At 30.7% G+C, this 15,699-nt stretch overlaps 1 protein-coding gene and 1 non-coding gene across 2 annotated transcripts; both read right to left on the bottom strand.

The window, feature by feature from the left end:
- Positions 1-418: 418 nt before the first annotated feature.
- TRNAQ-CUG (transfer RNA glutamine (anticodon CUG)) lies at positions 419-490 on the bottom strand. The gene has a single exon. It is a non-coding gene; the product is annotated as a tRNA-Gln (tRNA).
- Positions 491-6,159: 5,669 nt separating this feature from the next.
- LOC146940784 (glycine-rich RNA-binding protein 4, mitochondrial-like) lies at positions 6,160-7,965 on the bottom strand. Its single transcript, XM_085754550.1, has 5 exons — positions 7,898-7,965; positions 7,265-7,423; positions 7,103-7,171; positions 6,615-6,718; positions 6,160-6,533 (listed from the first exon to the last, which is right to left on the bottom strand). The coding sequence occupies exons 2-5, from the start codon at positions 7,386-7,388 to the stop codon at positions 6,408-6,410; spliced, it is 423 nt and encodes a 140-aa protein (XP_085610676.1). The 5' UTR covers positions 7,389-7,423; positions 7,898-7,965; the 3' UTR covers positions 6,160-6,407.
- Between the last annotated feature and the right edge of the window lie 7,734 nt (positions 7,966-15,699).

Here is a 15,699-nt window from a genome sequence, read left to right as displayed (position 1 = left end):
TAAAATATAAATTACTATCTAATAATATATTCTTCGCCCTATATGTAGTGTATACTTTAGCAGAAATATAAAATATGACTATTAGCCCTTTGGAAAACAAAAAAAATAAAATAAATATATATATATATATAGTAGCTCACAGGTGAAATGAAATGCAAAAATAAATTAATTTGAATTTTTTTGATAAGATAAATTAAAATTTTAAATTTTTTTAAAAAGGAACTAAAATTTGTTAAAATTGCATCGATAGATTTTGGGCGCAAGAGCTTACAAGGGAAAAAAATGCTAAAAAAAAAACAAATAAGGTCCCACCGAGAATTGAACTCGGGTTACCAGAAAATGCTAAAAAAAAAACAAATAAGGTCCCACCGAGGAATTGAACTCGGGTTACCAGAAAATGCTAAAAAAAAAACAAATAAGGTCCCACCGAGAATTGAACTCGGGTTACCAGATTCAGAGTCTGATGTCCTAACCGCTAGACCATGGGACCGATTGTTGATGGAGCTGTGGTCGTAAGCTATATATTCATAAATTAATTTATTCAATAAAAATTTAAAAGTCATACTACAATCAGGATTTAATTTGTTACGACTTTTTTTTACTGGTATGTCTAAAAAGTAAATTAAAAATAAAAAAGAAAAAAAATGAACATCGAATTGAAACCAAAATATAATAATTTTCTGTTTGTGTACTTGTGTGTAATCTTTTCTTTTTATTGCATGTAAAAACCATGATTCAACTTAGGCTTTGTTTGCGAGTTGGGTTTTGGAGGGGAGGGGAGGGAAAGGAAAGACTTATGGAGAGGTAAACCCTTGTTTAGGAGTTTTAAAAAAACAAGGGAAAGTTTTGGGGGGTTTAGAAGGGCTTCATTTGTCCAATTTTAAAGTTCCCCCAAATTGGGGGTTTTGGGGGTTTAAACATACAAATTGACAATTTTTTTCTCAAAATAATTCAAAATTCCAATTTTAGACATGACCGAATCATTACTATCTATTTTTCAAAAACAACTTATTCAAAACAGCTTATTACGATCTCTTTTTCAAATAAAACTTATTCAAAACAATTTATTTATCCAAAAAAAGCATATTACAATATTTTTTTTTCCTCATAATAATTCAAAATTCCAATTTTAGACATGACCAAATTATTACAATCTATTTTTCAAAAACAACTTATTCAAAACAGCTTATTACGATCTCTTTTTCAAATAAAACTTATTCAAAACAATTTATTTATCCAAAAAAAAGCTTATTACAATATCTTTTTCAAAAACAACTTATTCAAAACAGCTTATTTATGCAAAACAACTTATTACGACCTCTTTTCAAAAAACAGCTTATTTATACAAAACAACTTATTACGATTTCTTTTTCAAAAAACAGCTTATTCAAAATAGCTTATTTATACAAAACAACTAATTACGATCTCTTTTTCAAAAATAGCTTATTCAAAGCAGCTTATTTATAGAAAACAACTTATTTCGACCTCTATTCAAAAAACAGCTTATTCATAAAAGCTTATTTCCACAAAACAATTTATTGCGACCTCTTTTCAAAAAACAACTTATTCAAAACAACTTATTTATACAAAACAACTTATTAGGACATCTTTTTTGAAAACAACTTATTCAAAGCAGCTTATTTATGCAAAACAACTTATTACGATCTCTTTTCAAAAAACAGGTTATTCAAAACAGCTTATTTAACAAATAAAACTTATTACAACCTCTTTTTCAAAAACAGCTTATTCAAAACAACTTATTTATACAAAACAACTTATTACGACCTCTTTTCAAAAAAAAACTTATTCAAAACAACTTATTTATACAAAATAACTTATTACGATCTCTTTTTCAAAAACAGCTTTTTCAAAAAGAGATCGTAATAAGTTATTTTGTATAAATAAGTTGTTTTGAATAAGCTGTTTTTTGAAAAGAGATCGTAATAAGTTATTTTGTATAAATAAGTTGTTTTGAATAAGCCGTTTTTTGAGAAGAGGTCGTAATAAGTTGTTTTGTATAAATAAGTTGTTTTGGATAATCTGTTTTTTGAAAAGAGATCGTAATAAGTTGTTTTGTATAAATAAGTTGTTTTGAATAAGTTTTTTTTTTAAATAGATCGTAAAAAGTTATTTTTTTATATATAAATAAGCTATTTTTTAAAAATAGATCGTAATAATTTGTTTTTTATGAGATACATTGTTTTGAATAAATTACAAGATAAATTAAAAAGTATAACACAATGTATTGATTTTAAGAGAAAAAAAGGTAAAATAGTAAAATTATAACATAAGCCCTCCATCTCCTTTCCTTGTTGGTTTCTTTAACTCCCAAACAAGGGGAAGGTTTTCCCTTCTTTATCCCCTCCCTCCCTTTCCTTCCCTTCCCCTCCTTAGCCTTTCCTTTTCTTCCCCTCAAAACACGTAAACAAAGCCTTAAGGAATTCCCTGAGGGTGTGTTTGGATGGAGGGTTTGGGAGGGGAGGGTTTACTTTTCATTTTTAAATTACGGACACTATGAAATGTTTTATAAAAAAGTTAACATATTAACATGATAAACAATCATATAATACTTCAATCACACTTAATTTATTTTAGAAATACATGTTATATAGTCCGTAATTTAAAAACGAAAAGTAAACCCTCCCAAACCCTCAATCCAAACACACCCTAAAAAAAAAAAAACTTAAGGAATTCCTTTACTGCAACACTTTGGTCTAGTAGTAAAAAAGACATATTTTAAAGGGTTAATTAAGTTTTTAGTCCCTATAAATATTTACAATTTTGTTTTTAGTCCCTACAAAATAAAATCACACTTTTGAGTCCATGTGACATTTTCCTTAAGCATTTTAGAGACCAAAATGTTGATGGAAATTTTTGACAGGGACTAAAAATGCTGATGGAAAATTTTTATAAGCACTAAAAATGCTGATGGAAAATTTTATAGACACTAAAAAGTGTGATTTTATTTTATAGGGACTAAAAACAAAATTCTGAATATTTACAAGGACCATTTACTTAATTAACCCTATTTTAAATTCAGTGGTCTCGATTTGCTTGTATGACTAGGTTTAATATTCTCATATGCTCGTGAGAACATAAGTCCTTATCTACAATAGATTATCATATTTCACGAAGGGGTCTATGAAATCGTAACTAGAATATGTCTTACTTTGTTAGACATCGTGAACATAAAACTTAAATAATATTTGTACTAGGAACATGTTCCATCCAACAAAGACATAGAGTTGATTCGAAGAATTCTAATCGTTGTCATCTCTCTGTTTCAACTTTTTATTTTTATTCACAACAACCAACCTTGCAAACCCCCCCAATTTACTATTTTCATTTAAAAGTTTAGTTAACTGTCAAGTCAAAAACATTGATCATTGTAAAGATTATAACTTACTACTGTACTTTATAATTCTAAACGGTTTGATGCATTTACCAAATTTATCATCGGTCACCATTTCTCAAAATTTTTACATATCAAAAAAGCCTTAAAGGGTTGTTAACTCGGAGGGTTGAAACACATGAGCAACATAAGTGGTTCGCTGAGTTGACCAACTTTTTGTCTCGAAACAGTTGTTGATGCATTCTCTCGAAACCCATTACACTCTGAATTTCCAATAGCAAATCTTTCATCGTGGACCAACTTTTTGAATTCTTTAAAGAGCAACCCCGCTTGGAATAAACTAGTGCACAAGTTTCAGGAGAGTCCGAAAGCTACCCAATTTTTCTTCAAACATGATCGTTGTCTATTACAAAGAAAGGGTTTTTGTTTCTGTAAAAAGCACCACATTTCTAATCTCTTCATGAATCGTCAGGAGAACCAAATTTGAATATTGATTGAAACAATCACCAGATAGACCTTTTGACGGAATTCCAAAATACAAGGACCACTCTCTCGTGAAAACCATATAGTTAAGGGGGAAAAACAATCTTAATTGAATGGGTTAATTACGTAAACAGTCTTTATAAATAACCAAAATTTTGTTTTTAATCGTTATAAAAAAAATTGCACTCTTTGATCCTTGTAAAAAAAAAAATTGTCCGCATTTTTTAGTCCTTTAAAAAATTTCATCAGCATTTTGTCTGTGTAAAATTTCTATAAGCATTTGTTTATCCCTAAGGTGTTTGGATTGTAAAAAAAAAATATATGTTCCGTTTAAATTGTCCTACGGACACTTTTGATGAGTAAGGTGTTTGGATTGTAAACCATAGATTAGACATACACATGGAAACATCGGAGAATTCAGAGGTACAAAGATCCCCCAACCACCACGTTAAGCAAGTGCAATATCGGTGAGACAAAATTGATTTTACTAGAGCTTTTGCTATCACTGGGGTACATAAGCACATGCAGCCACATTAGTGTGACATATCACTTCAAAACTCTTGACAACAAGATGTGCTATTTTGTTTGACCTTATTTTTGAAATATATGACTACTCACCTACGATTAGTAAGCCTTCCATCTCACACACCACTAAATACCAACATAAAAAACAAAGATGTGGGGTTAAACATTCCGTATTAATGTATTTAGTTTTAATAGACAAAAAGGTGAAAACAATTTAAACTGGCTTACCTATGTTCAGAAATTCCTTGTGCTTGGCGTTTTCTTTTGATGGGATATGAGATAACAACTCATCATTCGTTCAGGAAAAATAGCTCTTCGTGTATGTGTAACAGTGTAAGAAAGTCTTTTATGAACATTTTCCACGCAACAAGAATGAATTCAATACTTATTTTTGAGAGGAAGAATGAATTCAATACTTACCACTAACAATAAATATAGACGGTGTATGATATTTTACCATTTTACATCCACATGTCAACCTGCATCAAAGGAGGTATAGGCTCCGAGGCCATTTGAGCATAAGTCTCTTGAGGAGGTTGCTGCTAAGGCACACGGGTATTAGCACTGCTACCCACAGCTAGGGCACATCAGATCATGTTTGCAGGATAATGGACAATGGAGATATGGATGAGGTTCGTGGAGATACTGGATGATGATTTACTGTAAATCATTTACAGTCAAAGGCGGAGAGGTGGTTGGGATGATCATGCTACCAAGTTGTTTTCTGACATTGGGAAAATTTCCATTTGTAACCTTAAAACATTGGTGTTACTTTTTTTTTTTTTTTAATTTATGTTTAGTTAGTGTTCTCATTCATATGCTTCAATTTAATTCATCTTGAATGCAAGTTATCAATTTAGATTCCTCAACTTGCCGAATTTTGTTTCTATGCTAACATAGTACCATATATAATCCAAAATATGCATTTGACACAATGCCAAATTGTATATTAACATGATTTGGATAAATGGATAAAGCATATCAACGTTATGTGTTTTTTTATAAAATTTGAGGGGTATCGGATTATATAATCTAAGACTTCGCTCGGAATCCAGTCGGAGGTGTTTCTTAAATATTGAAAGGCCATGGAAGAGAGGAGGGTGGGAAAGACATTCCCTAAGTCTAGGAATTGACATTACGGTTGGATTTGCATGCAAAAATTGAGTTTGGGTCAAAATTTGACCTTCCATTTGGGCCTAGAAGTATTTCGACCCAAAGAAACAACATAGAGCCCAAACGTTCGTTTGCACTCAATTGTAATTTCAACCAAAAAATAAATAAAATAAGAGTCATTCTTCCATAGGCACAAACATAAATGAATAGTATTTGGTCACACACACAAAAAAGTGTTATTTCTTGAAACACTAAATAATTTTATTATCAATTTATTTTTCATTATTAAAAAAAATATTGTGATGTGTGTGTGCCCAAACACTATACATTTATGTTTGTGACTATAAAAGAATTTCTCATAAAATAAATGAACATTTTGTTTTCTAAACCGCAACAAAAGCTGTATTCAAATGTGATTGTTGAGCCCAAAACATAACACAGTGATAAGGAGAATAACAAGAAAATGCAGTAAATGTATTGTTCAAGATGGGTGTAATCATAATAATCGAAACAAAATTATCAATGCACCATCATCAAATGATGTGGTGTAATCATAATAATCGGAACAAAATTACCAATGCACCACCATCAAATGATGTGACCGGTACACAGTAAGATAATGGAAACATTGGTAATCATCTCCACCAAAAATATACCTAAATACTGCAGTTTTTGTGCCACGACTATTCTCATAAACAGAATAACAATTAAGAGTTATTTAAGAGTTATTGAAACCAACATTCTATTATCTTATTTTCAGAGTTAGAAAGACACAACCTATAAAAACACTGAAAAACCAAAATGTGCCAACGACAACAAAAAACCATAACATCTCACTAATTAGTAACTGACCACTCGCCATAACAAGTTCATAAAATTTTTAGACACAAGAACTCAACACAGGAAGAAAAGCGCATCAAATTAAAAGTTTGCATCACCAACCGCCGCCGCCACCGCCGCCATATCCACCACCACCGCCGCTGTAGCCACCTCCGGAACGAGGTCCACCAGCCTGTCTATCATTTGCATAGGACACACGAATGTTTCGCCCATTTAAATCCTAATGAACAAGAGTATGTCAGACAACCGACTAAAATGACAATTAAAATACAATCAACATTTAACAGCATAATATTACAACCTGTCCATCCATGGAGAGTGCTGAAGTTGCAGACTCTTCACTGGTGAAGTTGACAAATCCAAATCCCCTTGATCTTCCAGTGTCTCTATCAGTGATAACTCTTGCTGCAAAAACACAGCCAAAGTTATTTATTATAAAAACGCCATAATCAAACAAAGCAGATGCTTTTTTTTTTTTGTTTCAATAATCATAAACCAAAGACACTTTAATGTATCAACTACCGGAAATTTGACTTACTCTTCAGAATTACAACAAGTTACAGATATCATGTTTGCTTGCTAAGATTGTAAATAGCATGTCTACTCAAAATTCAAAGACAAAACATATTCCCCACTGAAATGTGTTCTTCAGCATTCAATACAAATTACCCAAATTTAACTTCTAACATTCCAATGTCAATGCAGTGTTATGTTGATACAAAAGGGGATAAACACATTGCAAAATGAAGCTAAATTTATTCACTTAACAATAAATTAAGATGAACTCACCCTCAACCACTTCTCCGTAGGTTGTAAATGCATCCTTAAGAGACTGGTCATCAACATGGTAAGAAAGGCCTATGATACCAAAATCCAAAACCATACATTTTATTAGAGCCATAATAATAATACTAACCAGCATAAAAAAACTAGATAAAACCAAATCAATACCTCCAATGAAAAGCTTGCTTGAAGACATGTGGCGCAAGTAGTTAAGCATGGATGAAACAGGAGCTTGAGTGCTCTGAGTAGCACCTTGCCTCAAGAGGTTTCCAATCTTGTTACAGAAAGCCATTTTGATTGAAGACTTAGCTTAAGCCTTCCAAGTTCCTAATACAAAAGTAACAAACCCAGATTATTGACATAACCACAATTATAACAATAACATAATCATAATGATTTGTTTATCATAAATCACAAAAATCAATATCAGGTAATAAACAGAAATATAAACAACAACACAGTAACAGTGATGAAATTGTTGAAGAAAACAACATCAACACAAAAACGTAAAACATAATTATTGATCAAAGATCATATTATTCATCAGAAAAAATAGCCTAATAGCTTATACAAATAAAAGACACAAATTTTAGACGAATTAATTTGTAATCATGATATCGGAAATGAAAACCCTAAAAAGCGAATTTGAATCATGAACAATGAAATCAAACAACAAATACATGTTAAAAACAAAATTGAAACCACGAATCAACAAAAAAGAGAAACGAAAATGGATCAAACTCGTGAAAATTTGAGTTATGAACCGAGAATTAGGGTTTTAGGGATGAGAAAGGAACTTACGAGAGAGAAGAGTGAAGCGGCTAGGGTTTAAGCAAAATCTCAGTCCCAGTAGAAAATGATATAAGCTCAGAAAAAAATCTTGGCTTCTATCTACTTACAATATATAAAAGGCTAAACTGCACTTTTCACCCCCTAAGTTTCAAAATGTTGCGATTTTGGCCTCCTATTAAAAAAAATTAAAATTTGGCCCCTTGCGTTTCAAAATTGCTGAGAAGACGCCACGTGTCCCAAAAAAGGGGTCATAATCGCACGTATTTGTAAAGATAAGGGGTCAAAAAACATATTTCCCTTATGTTAGGGGGTTAAAAGAGTATATTTCCCTAAACATGGAGGTCACTTTTTAATTTTTTTTAATAGGGGGCCAAAATCGCAACATTGTCAAAGTTAGGGGGCCAAAATCGCAACATTGTCAAAGTTAGGGGGTCAAAACTGCAGTTTAGCCTATATAAAAACAAGATACTACCAAAATGACTTAACTACCCATACCTAATTTTCTTCCAAACTTTTTCATTTACAACTTTAGGGTTATTTTTGTCAAATCCACTATCAAAACTCACTTTACTAAAACCCACTTTCTCACCTTTCTTTATTTAATAATAAACTTTTCTCTCTCATCTTTCTTTATTTATACAATATATAAAAACAAGATACTACCAAAATTACTTAACTACCCATACCTAATTTTCTTCCAAACTTTTTCATTTACAACTTTAGGGTTATTTTTGTCAAATCCACTATCAAAACTCACTTTACTAAAACCCACTTTCTCACCTTTCTTTATTTAATAATAAACTTTTCTCTCTCATCTTTCTTTATTATTTATACAATATATAAAAACAAGATACTACCAAAATTACTTAACTACCCATACCTAATTTTCTTCCAAACTTTTTCATTTACAACTTTAGGGTTATTTTTGTCAAATCCACTATCAAAACTCACTTTACTAAAACCCACTTTCTCACCTTTCTTTATTTAATAATAAACTTTTTCTCTCTCATCTTTCTTTATTTATAATAATAAACTTTTCTCTCTCATATATATTTATTTAATAATAAACTTTTCTCTCACCTTTATTTTTTAATAATAAACCTTTCTCTTTCAATCTCACTCTCCTCTCTTATCTTTTTCTTACCAACTTTCTTCATTTTTCATTTTCTCTCTTCATTTTCAACTCCATTTTCTCAACTAATTTTCAATTCGGTTTTACTGACAAGTTGTTTTTTAGAGGAAACTAACAAGTGTTGTTTTTTTTTTTTGACAAGAACTAACAAGTGTTGTTGTTATAGCAGAATATGAGTTTGTATTTTACGATAATACTGTTATATAATACGTTAATTATGTTTTTTATGGGACGCATATTAATATCAAACATATTAGTAAATAAAATCTATGATTATTTTTATTTATATCGTCAATACTAAAACAAGATCAATATTATAATATACTATGATTAATCATACTTCAATTTTTTCCCTTTTTTTTGAAAATGTATCACTAAAAAAATCATTGCAGTGTACAATTGTAACACGGGACCCATTTTAGTAACTATAACGAGTGATCAGTTTTAATTAGTATTTTTAATCTTTAAAAAAAATTAGTATTTTTTTAATATCTCTATTTAAACACCGCGGCTGCCTAAGTTTTTTTTTTTTTTGAAAGAACTGCCTAAGTTTAATTAATATATTAATAAAGAATATGTTGGTGTATGGACTATATATTAATAAAATATATATGAGTATTTGTTTGTTTTACGGGAATATATTAGTATATTCTTATTTATGAAATCTAATGAGGACTATATATATTGATAAAATATATATGAGTGTATGGACTATATATTAACAAAAATATATCTCACTGTATTTTTTTTTAGAGGAAACTAACAAGTGTTGTTGTTATAGCAGAATATGATTTTGTATTTTACGATAATACTATTATATAATACGTTAATTATGTTTTTTCACGGGACGCATATTAATATTTTTCACACTCAAACATATTAGTAAATAAAATCTATGATTATTTTTATTTATTAGCTTTTTTCATATCGTCAATACTAAAACAAGATCAATATTATAATATACTTTGATTAATCATAATTCAAATTTTTCTGTTGTTTTCTTTTAAATGTATCACTAAAAAACCCGTTGGAGTGTACAATTGTAACACGAGACCCATTTTAATAACTACAACGAGTGATCAGTTTTAATTAGTATTTTTTTAATATCTCTAATCAAACACCGCGATTGCCTAAGTTTTATTAATATATTAATAAAATATATGTGGGTGTATGGACCATATATTAATATATGAGTATATGTTTGTTTTATAGGAATATATTAATATATTCTTATTTCTGAAATTTAATGGGAACTATATATTGATAAAATACAAATGAGTATATATTAACAAAAATATATCTCACTATATGTTTTTTTTTACGGGAATATGTTAGTATATATTTATTTAATACAAATGAGTATATATTAACAAAAATATATCTCACTATATGTTTTTTTTATGGGAATATGTTAGTATATTCTTATTTCTGAAATCTAATGGGAACTATATATTGATAAATATACATGAGTGTATGGACTCTGTATTAATTGAAATATATCTCACTATATGTTTTTATACTGGAATCTGTTAGTATATGTTTATTTGTGAAATGTATTTTCATTTTTTTTAATATCGTCAATACTAAAACAAATAAAAAAAAATTATAATATACTATGATTAATCATACTTCAATTTTTTCCGTTTTTTTTAAATGTATCAATAAAAAAACTATTGGAGTGTACAATTGTAACACGGGACCCATTTTAGTAACTATAACGAGTGATCAGTTTTAATTAGTATTTTTAATCTTTAAAAAAAATTAGTATTTTTTTAATATCTCTATTTAAACACCGCGACTGGCTAAGTTTTTTTTTTTGAAAGAACTGCCTAAGTTTTATTAATATATTAATAAAGTATATGCTGGTGTATGGACTATATATTAATAAAAATATATACGAGTATATGTTTGTTTTACGGGAATATATTAGTATATTCTTATTTATGAAATCTAATGAGTACTATATATATTGATAAAATATATATGAGTGTATGGACTATATATTAACAAAAATATATCTCACTGTACTTTTTTACGGGAATATGTTAGCATATGCTTATTTATGAAATATATTTTACGATAACAATATTATATAATACATTAATTATGATATCTCACGGGATGCTTATTTTCACACTAAAACATATTAGTAAATAAAAACTATGATTATTTTTATTTATTAGCTTTTTTTTATATCATCAATATTAAAATTTAATATATATTTGTTCATATTAAAATTTAATTATTTTACAATTTTTCATTACTACCGATCAATATATACATTATTATGCTTTAAATACTTTACATATTTTCAATATGGACAAAAAAAAAATCACTATGCCAAGCGCAGCCGAAACTTGACACGCGGCGGAGCAGCGGCCATACAGCGCGGCAAAGCCGCGCTACGCGTGCTGTAGCACGGGTATCTCGACTAGTTTATAGGGGAAATGGTATTCGGAGGCCAAATCTTCTGCGGAAGCGTGTATGTGCCACTGATGATGATGTACGGTGTCTATTCGTTGATTATTTCAACACTTTACGCTTGATGGGCCTTGCTTCTTATTTTTAGGAAATGATGGGCCTTATTTATATTGCCCACTTATATCTAGATAATAAGTTGCTTTTCTCACTTCACAATTTGCTATGAAAAGCAAATTTCTGAATGTATTGGAAAAATGGATTCGGTTAAGTCCTCTTGCAAGGAACAAATCCTCCGTCTGGTAGAGTACCACCATTGCACCACTTTTGTGGGTGCATGATCATTTATGTCAGTGTCGGCAATTGAAATTGGCGCAAGCTTGAGGCCCTCTTCCATCAAATGTTTGTGCTTTGATTTCCAACAATAAGCCTTCCAACGTTCACTGGTGTTAACAATGTTTCTAGTTGCTCGCAGACTAATAATGATGATTTTTCAATCAAATCTGCTTACACTTACCTCTTTGTTAAATCTCATGCTACAAATATGCATGATTTTATTGTTTCTTTGGGAATTAGCATAAACCTTAGAAAGTTTGTGCTTTTTTAAAAGAAATAGTGTCATGGGACACTTCTTACGAATGAAGAGACGACACTTCTTATGGAGTGTATGTCTACATTTGGTGTAATGATTGGAATGTCTCATACACACATTTGCAAATAAGACAACACTTGTGTGAGCTTTCTTGTCAGTTTTGCTAACGGTTTCTCTTGGATTATCATTGATAATCCTCATGGATCGTTGAAGTCGCACCTTCATTTTTTTTCTTCTTATTTCTATAAAAAAAAAATAAAAAATGATTCGACTTCAGTAAGCAATTCATTTTATAGTGCAAAGCGAGTGATACCAACAATTAAAAAACAAACCAAACGTGGATATTGTTGGTACATTGTAACAATCCTTAATTTTCTCGATTATATTTTAGTCATTTTAAAAAAAGATGAACCACATCCAAATAAAATATAAAATGATTACGAGGATAAATTGCGTGTATCTTTGCCTGATTGAGTTGAGATACTTGAGAGTTGGATCGTTGTTGTATATTTTTGAAAAGAGAAATGATATTTTGACAACCATTTTTTGACAATTTTTTGACAATTTTCTCTCTCATACTCACATGATGTTGTTATCCTCTCTCTTCCTTTTTCTCTCTCCATTGTTTTTGACCAATAAGAAGTGAGAAAAACAATGTTGTCAACAAAGTTGTCATCAAATGGATGTCAAAATATCATTACTCTTTTGAAAAAGATAGATGCAAACAATTAAAATTGTAAGAAGGAATAATCATTTTTGTCTTTAAGAAAACAAAAATTGCCTCTTAGGAAAAAAAATGGGACAACTTAATAACATGTTTAACACGATGGTTGTGTCGAAAGACCCCTAAGGCCACTAGGTTGCCACAAAGTTGTGTGAAGCTCCAACTCTCTGTTTTTCCTCTGGATATTGTACGAAGCTATAACTTCCACGACTCAAAGGTGTAGCTTTCTAAATCTTGCAAACTTCTGTCTTTGCCAAGTTAATTCATTAACCACACTTTTCCACTTGAATCTCTAAATTCTTTCTACATGCTTTATTTACTTTCGAGTTTTGTTTTAGTATCTTAAAATCTTATTTTTGTTATTTTGTCATTTTGGATCTTAAATAACTAAAGGCATTGTTTGAAAATACTTAGAACTTATTCACTCCAATCACCGTGGGATTCACATTCTTCGTATTCTTTATTACTTGTTGCGACCGTGTATACATGCACGCTGTATGTATTTGAAAATAGATAATTGTTTTCCAGGCATCAATGCATCATTCGTGAGTACTAAATTTAATTATTTTAAACTTAAACTGATATAAAATAGGTGTAGTGGATGCAATTGAAGATCTTAAAACGCATTTCAATGAAAAATTAAGACAATTGGAGGCATATAATGATATGGGAGACCAACAATATGCTCACATGAATGCCGACAATTTTACCTCATATCTAGAATCACTATGATTTTCCACCACCACAACAATGGCCTGTAACAATATATACATAATTCAGCAAATCAAATTCAGTAAAGGGAAAGGTTTATCGGAAAAGCGTGTATGTCTTTCATTTATGATGGAGATCCTCTTATAAGTTGGAAGTGTGGTTAATTAATGTTGGTCATGAGGGATTATCACAATGAACCAAAAACAACCACACAAGTGAATTGGATACCACATATTTACATAAAACCTTAAGACATTGAGTCGACGAGCCCTCTCACCTGTATATTGTTGAACACTATTTTTTTTTTTTATCATATGTGGGACTTTTAACTCACCTTATGCTTGTCACAACAATCTCCTCCTTAAGTGTGAGTAATTTCATTCATTATGCCCCCCCTTATGTGAAAGTTTATTCATGCACATACATATGTATCGTCGTTGGTCACACTGAATGGAACATGCCACCTTACCATTATTGCAAGGAAGACTTTTGGCGCAGTGAGCTGGTCGAACACTTCGTCAAAATCACCGACTATGATACAATTGCTAGGCCATAAGGGGGAGCCTCATTTCATTGGATCAACACATTGGATTAAGAGTAACCACACAAGTGAGATTAGACACCGCATATTCAAACAAAACTTTAAGACATTGAGTTTACGAGTCATCTCACTTATGAGCAATGCTAGCGACAGATGCTCAGCCACTCTCTTTTAGTCACACGCTTTTTAATTGGTGCACGTCATCTAAATTTTGACTAGTTTATTTGGCTACCTGTTAATCAGGTTTTGCTTATTTTTTAATTTTATTTTTTTTAACCACTTCAACTTTTCATCCTTTACGACGCCGTAAGCCTGTAACAGTGAGAAGTGCCTTCTCCATCCAACCACCGCCACTATCCACCATTCTTTCTAATTAAAACTTCATCATAACCTACACATGTTCAATTTAGCAATGGGTGACCAAATAATCGTAAATTGAAAATCTTTGCTCAAGAGTCAAGGATCTGCTGAAAAACATCCTCTGTTATTTACTCAATGGAAACCATTGTTTGGAATTTCACTTAGATAGGTTTTAAATTATAAACCATTTGGGTCTTTGTTTCTACCATCAAAACCAGAACTTGGTAGGTTTGAAGATGGGTGTTTCAAAGAAAACTTATTTCATGGGTTTGATTTGGATAGTGATGATCTTAGTGGGTTGTGGATTTTGAATGAGTTATGGATTTTGGTTTGTGACTCTACTGAAGCGATATATGCAGTTATGGGTTTTTATTTTGAATGAGTTATGGATCAGAAGGTTTAAGATGTTAAATCTTGAAAGGTGGAGCTAAATAGTACAAGGATATGCAGTCATCTATGGAGTCTAAAGACCATCCGTAGTCGTTGTTTTTTTCTTTTTCTTTCAAAAACCATGTCATAAAAAAAATTACACTAACTGGTTTAGCCGGTTATCAAGTAATAGATGAAAAAAATGTGAATACGTGGCCCTGTGAATGGGCGTGTGCTAAAAAGCGACTGTACAAGCGGTTGTTATTAGCATTGCTCCTCACTTATATACTGTTCATGATTCGTTTTTTCGTCAAATGTGAGACTTCTAACTTACCTCGCCGTTTTCACGACAATTAACATGATCCTATTGAAACCGTTGAAGAAATCAGGTCACGATTGTCGATTAATTTTCATAAACCTCGACATGGTCAGTGGATTGTTTCGCGATTTAGATCGCATGATGTCTGACTGCTCGAGTGATATGTTTGACATGACTGATGAAGATGGCCTTGATGTATATTCCTCTAGTAAGTCCAATCCAGGAGTTAAGTCATAAACACATAAACACATTTTTTATTTTAGTTTTTGATTTAACATTGGTAACCTGAGAAATACTAAAAACACGTTTTTTCTAAATTCTAGCGGTCACTATTTTATTAGATGAAATGAATATTGGTCTCTTCACTTTAAATGAGATTCATTTTCAACGTAGGAGACCCACATATGTATTATTCAAGAGAGGGTACATAATACGACTCATCTTGCTAACTTTATTGAAACTACTAGTTATTACAATTAAGTACACCCTCCGGTCTCTATTATAAGCAAAACTTTGTATTTTAGATTCATTCATTAAATGATGTATGTGGTCTTTATTATGGACCACATACATCATTTAATGAATGAATCTAAAATACAAAGTTTTGCTTATAATAGTGACCGGAGGGTGTATTGGTTTAGCTCC

Source organism: Medicago sativa, chromosome 3 (genome assembly GCF_051527215.1).
Source record: "Medicago sativa cultivar Bolivia chromosome 3, Bolivia_mono, whole genome shotgun sequence".
Classification (NCBI taxonomy): Eukaryota; Viridiplantae; Streptophyta; class Magnoliopsida; order Fabales; family Fabaceae; genus Medicago; species Medicago sativa.
This window is presented reverse-complemented; position numbering and strand designations above follow the sequence as displayed.